General features: G+C 42.3%; 1 protein-coding gene across 1 annotated transcript in view; it reads right to left on the bottom strand.

Moving 5' to 3' along the window:
- The window catches only part of PIK3AP1 (phosphoinositide-3-kinase adaptor protein 1), a 43,225-nt gene that overhangs the window by 16,444 nt on the left and 10,351 nt on the right, over nt 1-16,430 (bottom strand). Inside the window, exons 3-7 of the mRNA XM_054163888.1 lie at nt 15,912-16,328; nt 4,624-4,772; nt 3,692-3,836; nt 1,629-1,771; nt 376-508 (exon numbers count right to left, since the gene is read on the bottom strand). Coding sequence (XP_054019863.1) covers nt 376-508; nt 1,629-1,771; nt 3,692-3,836; nt 4,624-4,772; nt 15,912-16,328 — 987 coding nt within the window. The remainder of the gene's footprint in view (nt 1-375; nt 509-1,628; nt 1,772-3,691; nt 3,837-4,623; nt 4,773-15,911; nt 16,329-16,430) is intronic.

Below are 16,430 nucleotides of genomic sequence, written 5' to 3'. Positions count from 1 at the left end.
GGGTTGGGGGAAAAGGACTGTGCTGGGGAGAGATGTTACATGGTACTGGGAGAAGAACAAGAGAGGAAATATAGCAGACATTCTGGAGAGCATCTTTTAATTTTGGTTATGTTTGAGGCTGTCTACATAGCTACATCTCTCACAGTGCAACAAGTGAGTCTGATGCACATAACAAAAAAGGGTCACCTGACCCAAATGACAATCCCCCTTCTTCAGGCATCATCCAAAAATCAAGCTTGCTAGCTGAGATTCAAGATTTTGGAGACAGGCCATGCAGGTACCACACACTGCAGCATTAAGGCACTTCAAGGTAAAACAACTGATGGAGATGAAAATTTAGAAAGAAAAAAAATAATTAAGTATCTTTCAACTTACTTGCTGTCATATCTTCTTCTTCCAGCTGGTTGATTCCAAACAGGTGTAAGCCACTGGCAGGAATGTTTTTCTTGAGAGACTCAGTCAGGAGTTTGTCAAGTGCTTCTATGCTGTATGGCACAATTTTAAAGGCCTAGGAATAAACCAAAAATTATTTTGTTTGTGGGAGCCTGGAGATTCAGTTAGGGTGAGATTTATTAGGTGTCTTTTTGTTTAGTAACTACAAAGTAAGGTTAGGCGCAAACACTGAAGGTAGCAATGTTCAGGTAAAGCAAATAACTTGAATAACTTCCTGGTCCAAAAATAGAGTATCATTAACATGAGCAAATGAGAACCATACACTTCACAATAAGGCAGAATTAGGAAGTCACTCATGCAACTGGGAACACTTCCTACTTCCTTGACAGGCATAATCTTATTTTCTAAACTGTTCCTGCTCTAAGTATGAAGTAGTTGAGTTTGGCTTTTGGACAATTTCTTAGCCAAAGACTGGAGAGCATGCCTATTCCCCAGCCAGAGGCACAGCCCACTACCAACTGCTCCCCGGCTTTGAACTAAAAAGAAAAATAAAGACAGTTTCCCCTGTACCAAGTATGCTGGTGGCTAACAAAACTACTCTGTAGGCTTCTGCTACTTTGCTGATCAAGGACATGAAGGCAGGCAGCAAAGACATCTGGAGAACCTACTTGTGAAAGTGTTACCCCTCTAATTGGGTTCAGATAGCCTATATGTGTAAAATATGATATAAGAACTGAGGAGTGTCTTTAAAGAAATAAGTGCTAAGAATAAACAAACCATTTTATGTTACTCTACCTCATTCAGGTAGTATGAATTATTGCTATCTTTTCCAGGAACTCTTAGGTACAAATTTCCAACCAATGTATTTCTTTATGGTACTTTTTGTTATACCAATTTATGTCAATCCCAATCTTCTCAAGTCACCAAAATCTTAATGTGCTGGTTGACTGATTTTTTTTTTTGATTAGTTGGATAACTTGAATCACCTTAGTCAGCTATTTATTAGGTGGGTTGGGTGATAGGTTGGACGTGATGATCTTGAAGGTCTCTTCCAACCTGGTTTACTCTATTCTATTTGCTTCAGAGACAGAATATTGAGGTTACATAAAGATTCCTAAACAACCTTGCATTTCTTCATTTCAGAAGACCACTTCATGGCAAGCGTTTTTGCTTATGTCAACTCATCTGGCCTCTGAAAGAGCTGGTTTCCAAAGTAGTTATTTGCTAGTCATTACCTGGCACATGAACTGTACCGGGTTGGCTGCGTTAGCCAACAGGCTGCTGATTTCCTCCATGTCGGTATGATAGGTGACAGTTGTTTCTCCCACCATCAAGTCCCCTGAATAGATCTGCAGAGGCACTATCCCAGAGGTTAAATCTTTGAAAAGAAAGAGAAGAAACTGCAATAAAGAACAAGCAATGGTGTAAGTCTATATGAAATACCTTGAGGACAGGAGGAGTTTGGAAATAGTGCCAGCAAGATACCAAAACACTTCCTGTCTTACTGAATTCATTAAAAAAAAAAAAAAGAGAATGTGGGCTTGAACACCAAGTAGGCAAGTACTTTGGAACTATCCACTTCATACCTGTATCAATGCATGTCACCTGTGACCTTTTAAGCACATTGCTAACAGGCTGAGAGAGCTGGAATTGTTCAGCCTGGAGAAAAGGCGGTTCTAGGGAGACCTAATAGCAACCCTCCAGTACCTGAAGGGGGCCTATAGGAAAGATGGGGAGGGATTACTTACAAAGGTGTAGCAGTAGGACAAGGAACAATGGTTTTAAACTAGAGAAGAGTAGATTTAGCTTTAACATCAGGAAGAAGTTCTTTACTACAAGGGTGATTAAACACTGGAACAGATTGGCCAGGTAGCTTGTGGAGGCCCCACGCCTGGACACATTCAATGGCAGGCTTGATTGGGGGCTCTGAGTAACCTAATCTACTTGGTGATGCCCCTGGTTACTGCAGGGGTGTTGAATTAAATGATCTGTGAAGGTCCCTTCCAACCCAGTGCATTCTAGGATTCTAACAATGCTCTAGACCACTAATGTTAACAGTATATCACTTCAAACTAGAAAGCCTCACATCTTTCTACTCCTGGCTTTCTCTGGAGAAGTTCCTAAAACATGGCATAAAATATGAGAGCCAAGGAAGAAGGGAAGAGAAATAGAAAAGCCACTAGGGACTTTGCAACCCCTGTCAGCCTCACCAGTCTCTGAACAAAAACCAATTTAAAAGAATTCCAGTTTACCCATGCACAGGATTTATCTCCTGCCTGCATCTTGGGAGCTTCTTGGTGTTTTGTCCAGTGTGCAATTTATAAGTGTAAACTTTCCCTTTGAAATACAAATATTTTGAATCCCACTGAAATTAATCTTTCCCTGCTTGGCTGGTAATAACTCAGTAAATTATGGAATAGTTACAGTCATGCACAAAAGGAATTAAAAATATTTTTCTCTCACTGCTAGCAACTGCAGAGCTTACATAGTTGTATACTCCATCAATGTGAAGGTCATGTTTATAATTCACAGTGCAAGTTAGTATCTATATCCACCTTTAAATTATAAATCTTGATTTAAAAGAGATTAATTTGAACCTACTTTAAATCAATCCACCTCACTGATTTAAAGGAGTTGTTACAATGACTGCTCATCTCTACTCTCAGAGCTAGCACAAAAACTTTCCAAGAGGACCAAAGCAGACAAAATAAAATAACATTGGAAAAGTAGTATTAATCTGTAAGGCTCCAAAATATTGCCCCTAAAGTTTAGTGAACCTAAAGTTTACACAGCCTATGGGTTTGTAATGTAAATATCTAGAGTGACAGAATATAAATCTAAATTAAAGAGCAAACCAGGATAAATAGTTTTAGCTCTGATAACAGAGAGATCATCACAAACATCAAGCACATGCTGTTATAGTCATGCAACTATTTACTGATACTTACCTTCTCTTTGTGTCCTGCCAATGTTAATGTGGTGATGGTTATGACACACAGTCAATTTCTAAGAGCTTTACAAGTTGCAATTTGCTCTCAGAACTCCCAGTAAAGTGTTTCCACACTGCAACCCTGTTGCTGCTGAGGGGAAAACAGAGCCGCTTAAGCAGCAGTCTGTCTTAGTTCCTCATCACAGAAGTCTCACAGATGAGAATGTTAAGGTCAAGATTTCACGGCCTCAGCTCCTCCTGTATTACAACTTTAACCCTTCTCCCTCTGGCACTTTTCAGGACAGGCAGGTTGAGATAGAAAGGAAGCAAGGAAGGATGAAGTGAGGGTAAAATCTCAGTGCATCTTACTCGGAGCCTTCACAGAGATAGTGTACTCATTCTCCATCTCAGCCAGCAAACGCACAGGCGATGCATTCCCTGGAGAGAATTCAACTTCAGTTTTGACTTCCCCATCTAGTTTGCATTTCATGATAATATACACTGTTGTCGGCACCTAGGAGAAAAGGCATTACAACATGCAGTTTCAAAACATAAAAATACATTTTGTTAAATTCCTTTTCTAGGGATTTTGTTGGTATTGCAACTAACACATAAATTATTCTCTGTCCTGAATGGTTTTCAGGAGCATCTTCCAGTTGCGGAGTAACTGGGGCAGGTGACTTCTGTTGCAGCTTGCACCAGCACAGGTGTATGCACTAAGCTGATAAAAACTCCAGATCTATCAGCTAGATCTGTAAAATTTAGTTTCAGCTCTATCAGTCTCTTCTGTCAAGCAGCACAGCTCCATTCTAAACAGAAAGAAAAGAAGAAACAGACTTTTTCCATCTGAAATGATGCTATACTGAAATGCTGCTTTTCAGACAGGAAGCCATGATCCAGGCTCTTCAGTCACTTGCAGGACAAGTACCAGAATTGTCATATTAGATTGCATTCAAGATGTAGGGATACTTGGCTCATGATAATCACCTTACTCCACTTGCCACTCCTGAATCTCACCAGAATGGAAGACAGGAGGTCAAGAGTGTGGCATGTACCCCCTCACAGCACATAGAAGCAGCTGTGCTGGCGAGAGTATCTTTCAGTAAGTGATGCTGCAGTCTAGACAACACTGGGCAATGCATAGGGAACTGAGCTCACTAAGAGACACTGGGGACAGGGGACTGAAAGGGAAGGAATTAGGGACCAATTCCCAGTCTGGTAAAGCTGTCCATTATAGAGCAGCATAATGGGTTGCACCAGCCCACAGTAAGAATGTAGCCCAAGGAATGGACATACAGTACCCCACACCGTATGCGGTCAGGCTGCACCACCAGATGGTCCCCAGTGCTCTTGCATGATCCATGTTCTTCACTCATGGCAAGTCTGTGGGAGTAAACTGGGTTCTTCTCCTCTTCTGTTTCTGTATCAGTCACTGAGTCACAGCCTGAGTCTGAAACAAAGCATATAGATTCCTGTTACATCATTCCTCTTTGCTGAAAATGCAGATGAAACACATCCATCCTGAGAAAGAGCCAGGGAGGTGGTGACACAGAACTTTCTATTCTTCTCAAACTAATGTTCAGAAAAGGGAATCTGGTTGAAGAAAGGGAAACTACAGTGCTTCCTCTTTTTTTTCCTTCCTTAAAACAATTGCTGGGAACCATCACAAAGACACAGAAGTGCTGGAGCAGCACTAAACATGCTTACAAAACAAACAACACATCTTTAAGCTGAGTCCCTCCTCACGTTAGATAGCAAAGTGACCAAACACACTGACTAACCTGTAGCATGCACAGAGTGAAACCACCAGCAGTCCAGGTTTTACTCAGAATCTGTGACCATTTGAGGCTGTGCCTTTAAGAAAGGGGCACACTGGCTAAATGTTTCAACCCATCACAGAATCCCACAACCTCTAGATACATCGAGCTTCCACAAATCAGGAAAGGCAAATTTATTAAAGCAGGTGTTTGTGTCATGCTAATTTCCAGAAGTCAGTCTAGATTTCTTTATAATTATTATTACCAAAGACTTGAACTTAGGATATTTTAAATTCTTTGTCATGCATGTAAATATATTTTTACTATTTTCTATATATTTATATGCAATTTTATGAATTATATGAATGCAACTTTGCTTTCAGGAAACAGGTTTTAAGCCACAATATTTTAGCAAATCATTCAGCTGAAATTTCTGCCAAATAGTGGTGCAGGTCCAGTTAACTTAAAGCATGTGAATCACTGCACATGACAAGTAATCCTACGTGAGTACAAGTAGGTTGCTGCTTTAACATTTGATGTAGAAAGGGTAAAGCCAATAATATGCAACTCTAAAGTTCAGGTAAGGCATCAACACCAACACTGGCATTTCTTAGCAAACCTAGAACAGTACATGTAATTTAGCAAATAGATTTTAATACTGCACTGTGACCGTTTGAGGCTGTGCCTTTAAGAAACAGACAGTGCAGGGACACTCTAGCTGAATGTTTTCGGTACTAGAACAAAAACACTCTGATATTCTAAACTAATTTCATTGGTGGATGGACAAAATGCAACTTTAAATTGTAGGGCAGTTGGAATTTTTTCTCAGTTTGGGAGTTTGGGTTTCAGCCTGTTCTGCTGTGCCAGCCTGAACTGCTTCTCTCCCTGCCTGCTTCTCAGCAAACTAAGCGGAGCTGACCTTGAGATAAGCAAACTAATTCTGCATGAGCTTTTGAAGCTAAATAACAACTCTCTTCCTTAATAACTTGCCTTTCTTTCTCTCTAACCCCTTTTTGGGAAAAAAAGGGAGGTAGGGGGGGAGAGAGGGCGTTACAGGGAGGGAAACCCTCCTCGGGGAGGGAATTTTGTTGTGTTATTTTCCTTTGCTGTATACTTCTGTATATATATTGTAAATACCTGTTTATATTGTGTTATATATAATCTGCTTCCTATACATGCTTGTAAGTATAGTCTGCTTTCTCTGACTGAGTTGAGCGGTGGTTTCTTACTCTGTGGGGGAGGGAGAACTAGGCCCTCTCTCAACCTACCACATGCACCAACACAAACCTTCAAACTACTAAACTACTACAAACAACTACTAAAAACTACTTTGACACAAGGCTATGTACTGAGGATGGTCTCCTGGATTTTCAGACAGCAGCACTAAGTAGTACAGAAAATGGTTTTAATTTCCTAACAGTATTTTAATTGATATTGTCCAAAGCCAACAACTGCAAGAGCCAGACCTCAGTTTTGGAAACCCTTCTTTTAGGGAAAGTTGGACTGCTCTCACCTAGGAGTGCCAGGCTGCATAAAAGAAAATAAAAAACTATTCTCACATCCTTCCCTTAATATGATAGCTATTACATCAGGCATGTGGCATATGCAGAGCAAGACACCATGTCTTTCAAGGAAGAGAAGAGGTAATTGTTACTACAATAGCGTCTCTGTAATCTCTGTTGGCTATTTCCATCATAACTGAATCAGAAAGACTAAGCTCACTGCAAGTAAGAGCAAATGGTGACCAAATTACAGCAAAGCATTAATACCCCTGTAACATGGTCACAAGCTGACACTTGACTCCTGGTTGTAAGGGTACTATGCTAATGGTTCCCAACATGGAACCATTGGAATGGTAATTCGTACCTCTCTCACCAAGCATACGCTCGAGTTTCAGAGAAAAATGAAGCCTAAAGCTGTGGATCTCAGCTACAGCATCTACAGTAAGCAAGGATAAGAGGGGAGCAAGGAGAGACTAAGCCTCTCCCCCAACCCCCGGCCTCTCTGCTTTACTATTATTTGATCCTAGACACAAACTGGCATGTAAAGAATAATTTGAGATTTTAAGAGGTTCTGCTGCTGCCCAATCCTGCGTTGCACTTCCGCATTCATGCAACAGAGCTGACTGTCCAGAGGTCATATGTAAGAGCAGAGCTGGTTGGGCAACACAGGAAGAGGCAAGCAATGTTAATCAGTAATTGGATTAACAGCTGATGGAACAGGCACTCAGCGTTTCTGGTTCTAATTATTCATCTGTTTTTCCATTCATAAAATTCTGCAATTGCCACCTACCAACTTCCCACATAAGCTGTGACATGGTGCTGTTGTCATCTTGAAAATTCCAGTCACATGCTACCAACTTGTAAACGTGCAAGCACTGGAAGTCCAGTACATTTGATAATATTCATGCTCTAAAGTGACACGTTGTTAGATCAGGCTTCCCACTCAGTAAGTAATAATTCATTTGCATACACAGATTCAGCAATTATAGCATTGTAATGGTATCGAGGCTAGAAAGGCCATCACTGAAAAGATCAAGAGACTCATAAAAAAGTTTAGTGAATATCTGAATGGAACTTCTCCATAAGCAGCTGCAGTAGGCAACAGCTCATGGTTATTATGAACAGCTTCTACCTTAACTGGAGGGCCTTTCTGTTCCACTTTAAACAAAGGCTATCTCAGGCCATACTTGTGTCTGTGAAACACTTGTAAGAACAGCAGCAAGGGGGAGGAGATGCGGTCCAAGAAACCCAACCATATTTCCCCTTATGAATGTACCCCTCTCCAGGAAGTGTCAGTAGCTGAGCTACAGAGAGCAGGTCCATGCCAGCCCCTTCTTGCCTGTCCTGAGGGGCTCCCTGCACAGCTGCAGAAGCTCATCATCATGAAAAGCCCAGGGAAAATGCAGGTATGTCCACACGCTTCATGAGCCATTTGGCAGCTTTAGAAACTATTATAAAGCAGGCTGTCATTTTGACCTGCTGCTGCAGAGTGCACACAGCTCGCTCTGTCATCCATTTCCTCCTGGCTAAGCTGGTGGGCTATCAGCATGGAGCTGGCAGCTGTGGTTTCTCAGAAGTCAGCCTTGCACCAGAGGACTCATGAACACCCAGGAGTCAGCAGTCTGCCAAGATCACTCTTGTCATGCAGATATTAATGAAAATGACACAACCAGGCAACAGTTTGTCCACAAAGGTTCTGCATGTGCAGACTACTCCTTCACTGGCACCTGTGAACACTTCCCACTCCATCCATCAGCTCACCAGCTGAGACAACTAGCTTTCACCAGGCCTCAAACTTTCACCTCAGTACACCCAGAACAAGAAGGAAGGTCCTCAAAGAGAGCTCCTGCCATCACCTGAAGTCTGCAACTGGCCAGCCTCCTTTTCTAAGTGAAAACAAGGACAAAGTCTCCCAGAGCAACTCCACCTACATTTCCAAGAAGCAGGCAGAGTCCTGACAAAGCAGTCAAGGAAAGCAGGGAGAGTTATCTTTCATCATGGTAACCTCTGAACCCCACTTTACCAAGGATACAGACCCTCAGCAGCAAAACATCTTGTGATAATCCTGCAAAACTGGCTTACACTGCATCAACATTTCCCCTTTCAACAGAGCTGTAAAATGCATCCAGAAAAGCAGCAAGTGAGAAGAAGAAATAATAATAACAACACCACCACCACACCACAGGAAAATGTAAGACTTTATAAACCTGTGCCTACAGAACAAATACAGCATGGAACATCTCTCCCTTCTCTTCAAACCCCTTGTATACAAGCACAGCACCTAAAACCAGATTTCCAGTTCTACAAATAAAGTGGCCACATTTCATTTGTCCTGTAAAGTTGGAAGTTACAGTAAACTAGTTCCATCTTCAACCAAAGAAACCAGCTGTATTTTACTGTGCTGAGTTTTGCTTGAGCCACTGTGCACAGTTACTTGTCCATCTCTTAGGGAAGCTCTGTCCTTACAAAGAATGCAGCTCAGGTACGAAGAGACCTGTTGGTGGGACCAGTGTTTCAACAGGCTACAAGAGTCCAAAAAGTACAGATTTTACCTTTGCAACCTACTAAGACAATGTGTATCCTTAATACTCAGAAACATACACAGTATACTCTATAAAGCACATCTCATCCAAACTTCAAGGAACAGATTGCCTTTTGTTTTAGAATGACAGGCATGTAACTGAAAGGAGAAAGATGTCTTTGCAGCGTAGTGTGAGAGGCTTTCATGATCTTCATGAAAATTTAACCCAAGTGAATGAACTGGTTCACTTTTCTCGGTTCAGTGTTCACAAATGCTACTTCCAAGTTATTCTTTAATTTCATATTTGAAATTAAAAGTATTTAGAAAAAGCTGAGTCACCAAAGTTGTTTATAATACCAAGGACAACTCCATATCATTCCTAGAAATACTGGAGGGTAGGGATGAGAAAGTGGCCCAAAAAAAACATGCCATGCTTGGGTTGCAGGAACAGGAAACTCAGCACATAGTTCTGAGAAGAGTAATGTTAAGAAAAGAAAGTCTGAAAAACCACAAGAAGTGGAGAGAACATAAAAGAGAAAGCAAGGAAAGAAATAAAATACTATCCACTAGAAAACAGTGGTGAATAAAAACCTCAAGCATATTGGGAACTGGCAGAGAACAGGAAGGTAATCCACAGGATCAAAGGTAACCGCTGCAGGAATACTCCACTTTAGAGACAAATGCAACAGTAACTTCCAGTTGGCTGCTTGGACTGGGCTCAGTTTTCAATTATTCCTGGCAGTCATTATTAGTGTCAGATGAAAAATGGGACCAAGAATGCAAAGTCAGATGCAAAGCACCTCACATTGACATTTCCTCATGAGCAGATGTATGGGTAGGAATCACAGATGGGAAGTCCTTCCTGCATTAGCAACAGATGGAAATGGGAACTGAATTAACATGCCTCTGTACCTCTGTAATCCTTGGCATGGAGACAGTGCCACACAGTCAACAGCTGGGAAACTACCTACCACACATTATCTGCCCCAGCAATGCTCCTCAGCCTCCTCTGCCTTGACTACTGGATGGGGTGTTACAGGTTCACATTAGGATCACTGGTCTGTAATCTCCTCTTCCTCAGCAGCTCAGGAAGATATGCTCTTGGTCTGTAACACTGCAGACTACATGAAGACATCACTCCCAATGATCTAAGCACAGGGAAGTTCCACAGAAGCTCTGCAATCTCCCCAGGATGACAAGACAACACTCAGTAACTTTATTACAGCTTAAAAGACGAAGCTACAATTTGTGACATCCTGCAAAACTCTCTCAGACTTACAGCTCCTGTTCATTCCCTAGCATCCCTAAGCTAAGAGCAGGGCCTTTAATGTAAAGAACTGGATGCATCCAAGATTATTTATATAATTCAGATATTTAGAAATAGGCTTAGTCACTACTAAAGCAACCTGTGGGGACATTATCAGAATTATAAGCTGTAGATAAATATTATCAGTATTTGCAATGTGCATGAAGTCTATTGTAGCCCAATGCTTCCTAACCACACCAGTTCCTGTACATTACTATTCTGGGTTATCACGTCACTATTTCTGTCTAGAATGATAGCAACTAGCTTACACCTATGCTAGCACTGCTTAAATCTCACAGTATCATGAAAGAGAAGCTGTGAAGTATTGCTCTTAATGTGCATAAATTGAGAGTTTATGAAGCACCTTGATGACAAACAATGCATCCACCCTGCAGCAGGGAAGACCATTTCAACTGCTCAATCCTATTTGCTACATTGGACAAATATGTCCAAGGATAAGGACATTCATGCATTTCTCTCAATACCACTTGGAGACTTAGTTAAGATTTCTCTCTGAAGTCTTTCTTTCCAGCATCTGTCATTTAAAACCATACCACCATCTGCAAGCCAGGCTACCAGTATGTTCCCTCAACCTTAACTCCTGTGCAAGAGCATCACAGTTTCCTCTCCTTAACAGGCAATGAGAACCAGCCAGGCTGCAGAACTCCCATATAATAACTACACCCAGAGGGATGACTAATACCTCACCCGTTCTTCTTCAAAGAGCAGGGTCAGAGAAGCATATCTTCTGTTTGAACACAATTTCACAGAGAAAAAGTTTGAAAAGTTCATTTAATTTTGTCCCTTCAACAAGGCGGGGGGGAGGAAGGCATGCACTACAGTAGATTCTACTTCATATCCTCAAGGCCACACCAATAAATTAGCAGAAATAAATTATTTGAGATAGGCCTATTCCAAACACATTCCCCCACAGAGCACCAGAGGCCATCAGTAAACACCAAACGGCCCTCAGCTTCACATTTCTCTGTCCATTCAGGTCTGTACATAGATTCTTGTCCCCTCCTACGTCCAGTTTGCTTCCTTTACTGTACTAGCCCTAAATGACAGTGATGTAAGCAAAAGTTAGCAATCAGTCACAGAAATGCCCAGCTGAAGAGAATCTCCCATGTACTACCACTTCAGCCCCCTGGTTTGAGACACACTCGAGAACATCTTACGCATCTGTCCAAACTGACTTCAAACTCCCAAGTAACATATTCCAAGGTTACTTTATCTTCACAGCTTACATCCAGCATGGGACCACAAAGATGATTAAGGGACCACAGCATCTGTCATGTGACGAGTGATTGCAGGAGGTGGAACTCTTCAGCCTGGAGAAAAGACTTGAGAGGGATCTTATCAATATTTACCTGATAGGAAGGAATGAAAAAGGAGGAGCCAGACCTTTTCATCATCGTGCCCACTGAGAGGACAAGAGAAAATAGGTAGAAAATGAAACACACGGAATTCCCCTTGAACACAAGGAAACACTTTCTTACTTTGAGGGTGGTCAAACACTGGACCAGGCTGCTCAGAGAGGTTGTGAAGTCTCCACATGCAGAGATATTCAAAACCTGACTGGACATGGTCTTGGACAACCTGCTTTATGTGACCATGCTTGAGCAAGGACATTGGACTAGATAATCTGAAGAGGTCACTTCCAACCTGAATGATTCTATGATATGCTCTCAGGTTTCATTTATGGTTTCACCAGTGCAACAGAAAGCCAGTAAGTTAATTTCAATTCATTGACATGTACAGGAGAGAGAATTACAACAGTTCTTGTGGTTTCTGTTACACCATTGCCTTCTCAACAAAAGCTCACTGCCTTGGTCTCCGACATCTCTTATTAGCTCCTCACTAGCTGAAGTAACATTCCTGCTCTTCCTCACCTACAAGGCTCCAGCAAAACTATCTTTTTTTCCTGGCTACCCACCATCCTCCATATCCATCACACACTTCCTTACAGCCACTTCTGATTTCCCTATTTTGCAAGAAGTTTGCTGGTATTGATTTTCTTTATCATCCACTTCACTGCAGAAGAGTTCTGCTCAGCCAAGGCTGCACTTGTTCTTCAACAGCATGGGTCTCAGCTGTTACATGCAGCTACCCCCTTAACAACCTCTGGCCGATGTCAGCTTCCCTGGTCTTTTTCGCCACAAGAGTATGCTTGGGTACAGAAAGTTCAAAGCCACTGATTAGTTAGTAAATGCTGTGTAAAACATCAGGACATTTGCCATTTTTTCAAAACAGCCTGGGTAGGGTCTGAAATAAATTGGAAAAGCTGAAATGTGCATAACATAAAACAGATGTCAACTGAGCTTTGAGAACATTAGGACAATAAAGGTCACTGACTCCAGCTGTGCAGCCCAGACACCCAGCTGCCCAATGCACACAGCATAGCATGGTACAGTATCACAAGCCAGCAAGAGGGCTTAAATAGCAGGCTAGTGATTGCACCCTGGCTGATGACTATATTCCACCAGTCCTGAGCTGGCTTGTACAGTGCCATCCTGAGTACGTCCATGTCCTTAGCACAGCTATTGCATAGCCTGAAGAGCTTCCCCACAGTGCCTGCAAATCTTCACACCCTCTATAGTCTGCCAGGACTGAGAAGCTGTAGAAGTAAAAATGCCCCATCTACAAGAGAGCAAGAGTCAGTGTCAGCACAGTTAGTTCTCAACAAGGCTAGATAGGTGGTTCCTCATTTCTGAATTCATACTGAAATAACAAAAATCAAAATAGCTTTCACTGTGTGATGCCTGGAGGTGCCATGTTCCCATGATGCACAAAAACTAGAGCCTAAGAGCAGCACCAGAGGTAACAGAATAGCGTGAGTAGGGCCAGTGTGCTGGCTCTGAAGAGGTATTTGCCCTCATCATGCACTGTGTCATATGCTCCAGTAGCTCAAGATTTAGCTAGTAGGAAGCTGAAGTCTGGTCAATTTTGCATCAGGCTTGGTTTTTCAGATGTGTGCTGACACCGCTGTTAGCAGTACTGGTGAACATGTGTGAAGAGAAGTACTTCCCAGAGGAAGATATCCAAACAAATCATTTAAAACATGGTCATAAACTTTCTCTGCTAAGTACTGTGGGAACTGAGGGCTTGGAAAAACTTCAGTCTGCTGTAGAGGATGGACTTAACTGAGGGCCTTCTAAGAGCTTCTGACTTCAAAGTCTTCATCTAAAATCCTAACAACGAAGCCCTGGGAGTACAGACTGTGTTTCTCTGTTGGAGAGGTCTGCTAGCACAAAAACTCTTAAGTCACTCATGCTGAGGTTAGCTGCAAGCAACCTATAAGGTAAATAGAATAGAATTAACCAGGTTGGAGAAGACCTTCGAGATCATCAGGTCCAACCCATCACCCAACACCATCTAATCAACTAAACCATGGCACCAAGTGCCTCATCCAGTCTCTTCTTAAACACCTCCAGTGATGGTGACTCCACCGCCTCCCTGGGCAGCACATTCCAATGGCCAACCACTCTTTCTGTGAAGAACTTCTTCCTAACATCCAGCCTAAACCTCCCCTGGCGCAGCTTGAGACTGTGTTTTATTACCAACGAAGAAGAAAGTTTTCATAGTTTCACACAAAAAGGGAACTAGGTACACCTGGGATTATCTTTTCTTCAGAGGAAGCATCAGAGCATTTGCATTTGATGCCATTCACAAATCTTGCTCTGTAAAATCACATGATGGCAGAAATTACAAGTCCCTTTTTCCCCACAGAAGTAAGATCTGAAAATTCATGCAAGTACTCTCACCATGAAACCAGCCTATCCTTCAGAGGAGTCAGAATGACAGCAGACGGCTTGCCTCAGCAACTGCTCTGATGTGCACACAGAAACATGACCGAACTTGTGCATGCAGCTGACAGCTCACATTAGGTAGGGCTCCCCTAACAGTAATGGAAGTCCAGAAATTTGTCTACCAAACTATTTGGAAAATGCTACAGCAGATTCCACAGCAATTGAGTTTGGTTTTTATTTCCTTTTTCTCTCGGTCAATCTGAGATCAATATATACTTGTACAAGTGAGAAAACAGAAAATAAGTCAGGGGGGCTTTGTTATGCAGAAATAACAACAAAAATCCAAAGCACAACCACCCCTTCAAAATATCATTTACATAACGCTAAAGCACAGGGCTCTTTCAGCACATACTAACTTACAGCAGTGAGATTACACCTCTGAGGCAGGACTCTATATCCCACTGTAAAAAGTCAAACTGTAGTGCCTTATCCCAAAGAAGCTTTGTCACAGATGCATGGCAGCCAGCCCACTAAACTGCCAGGCATACAACATACCTCTCTGCTGCTCAGACAGACAGCATAGCACTACCCATAAGATCCACCTCTCTTTCCCAGGGTGGGCCCCAAGAAGCCCTGGGAAGATCTAGCACCCAGGTCCTCTGAGCACAGCCCTCAGTGTGCCAAGAGGCAGCCAGCTGTACACTGAGAGATTGACCTCATCTATGGAGAATCACTTGAAGTGGAAGAAAAGAGACAGCTCAGCTTAATACAATTGATTGATGCATCTGGCATCAGAGAGCGGAGGCTGCTCTTTGGCTGACAAGGCTCTGCATTCAGTGCAACACTGCCAACAGATACACTTTCCCACCGTAAAAATCAGATTTTAGATGCCTCTTTTTAACAAACACAGCTTCTCTCTAGAGAGAAAAAGTAGGAGTTTTTCTAATGCCCCATGTCGTGCTTTGTGCAGTCAGAATACAGTGAGTCAGAAGTGATCGTCGAGAGCTGGCTCCAAGAAGAAATTTCAGGATGAGCACCCCTTTGCACTCTCACACATTCTCCAGCTACACTAGAACTTATTCCTGCTCTGGCCTAACATAACTCGCCTCCTCTACAGTTTAGGAAAGTTCAGACAACTACACTCACTATGTTGGGCTTCTGTAGTCTCCAGCTGTTAATACTTCTGTGCTAGTAAGCCCTCTGTGCTCATTAGGTGAACACTTTCAGACTGGTTGGGTTATTTTTAAGACCATCAGTGCAATTCTTCCATTAACCTCTGCTGTGCCATCACAGGTAACAAGCTGATCTGTTGCCAGTAGGGCTATAACTCAGACTTCAGTGCTAGAGAATACCTATTAGACAGCCTTATTTTGGTTCTGTTATGACAGAAATGTAAGTCTGAAGGAAAAGATAGTTTTCTATCAATCTGGGTCAATAAACTGCAAGGCACAATATTTACAGGCAGAACTTTAGACACACTCTGTTTTTATTTTCAATTTGCATTCAAAACCAGGCATCTCCAAATTCAGAATTTCTCCAAGTCACCCATAGTCTCTCTTGAACTAGGGACCAATTGAGCAGGCATAGAAAAAAATTGGCATGCAGAAATACCTTGTTTACGAGGGGGTTGCTATTTGCTTTAGTTTTCTATTTCAATAAAACACATTATCAGTGTTAAAATAAGGATAAACGATGCAATGTATCTCCCTCCTCCAACCCGAGCAGAATGAACAACTCCACAGCTGCCGCCTTACCTTCTGAAATAGCTTTCTTGACAGCTGCAAGGTAAGCATCAGGCTCATCATCATTTGTGAGTTCTTGCCACTGTGACCAGTCCTTGAAGAAGGTCAAATAGTCATCACAGTCTGTAACACCGCAGAACAGCTTGACAACTTTGTATGGTGGCCATAAAGCTTCCTGAAGGCTCTGAAGGATAGGAGGAAGATAAAAACTCTGCACCAGTTCAGCAGATAGCAAAAGTATGATGCTCCGACTTCTGCTGAACAGGTCCAGGTCCTGGTGGGAGATAGCAGATTTGCCTTCCAGCTGGTAGCTCAGAATCCGATGCTTTCGAACATGCCGGGTAAACAGGAAGAGGTTCTGGAGGTACTGACACCATTCAGTGGCATCACTTGCATACACAATCAGCACATCATATTCTCCAGGGGTTCCTGTACAGGTGCAAGATTATCACAGGGAGGAGGATTAAACTCAAAGCAAGAACCGACCTACAGCATTGCATCAAAAACCCCACAAGGCTTTGTAGTTCATGT

The sequence above is a fragment of the Dryobates pubescens genome, chromosome 8 (genome assembly GCF_014839835.1).
Source record: "Dryobates pubescens isolate bDryPub1 chromosome 8, bDryPub1.pri, whole genome shotgun sequence".
In the NCBI taxonomy this organism is placed as follows: Eukaryota; Metazoa; Chordata; class Aves; order Piciformes; family Picidae; genus Dryobates; species Dryobates pubescens.
Note: the sequence above shows the minus strand (reverse complement) of the source record. Positions and strands in the feature narration are given on the sequence as shown.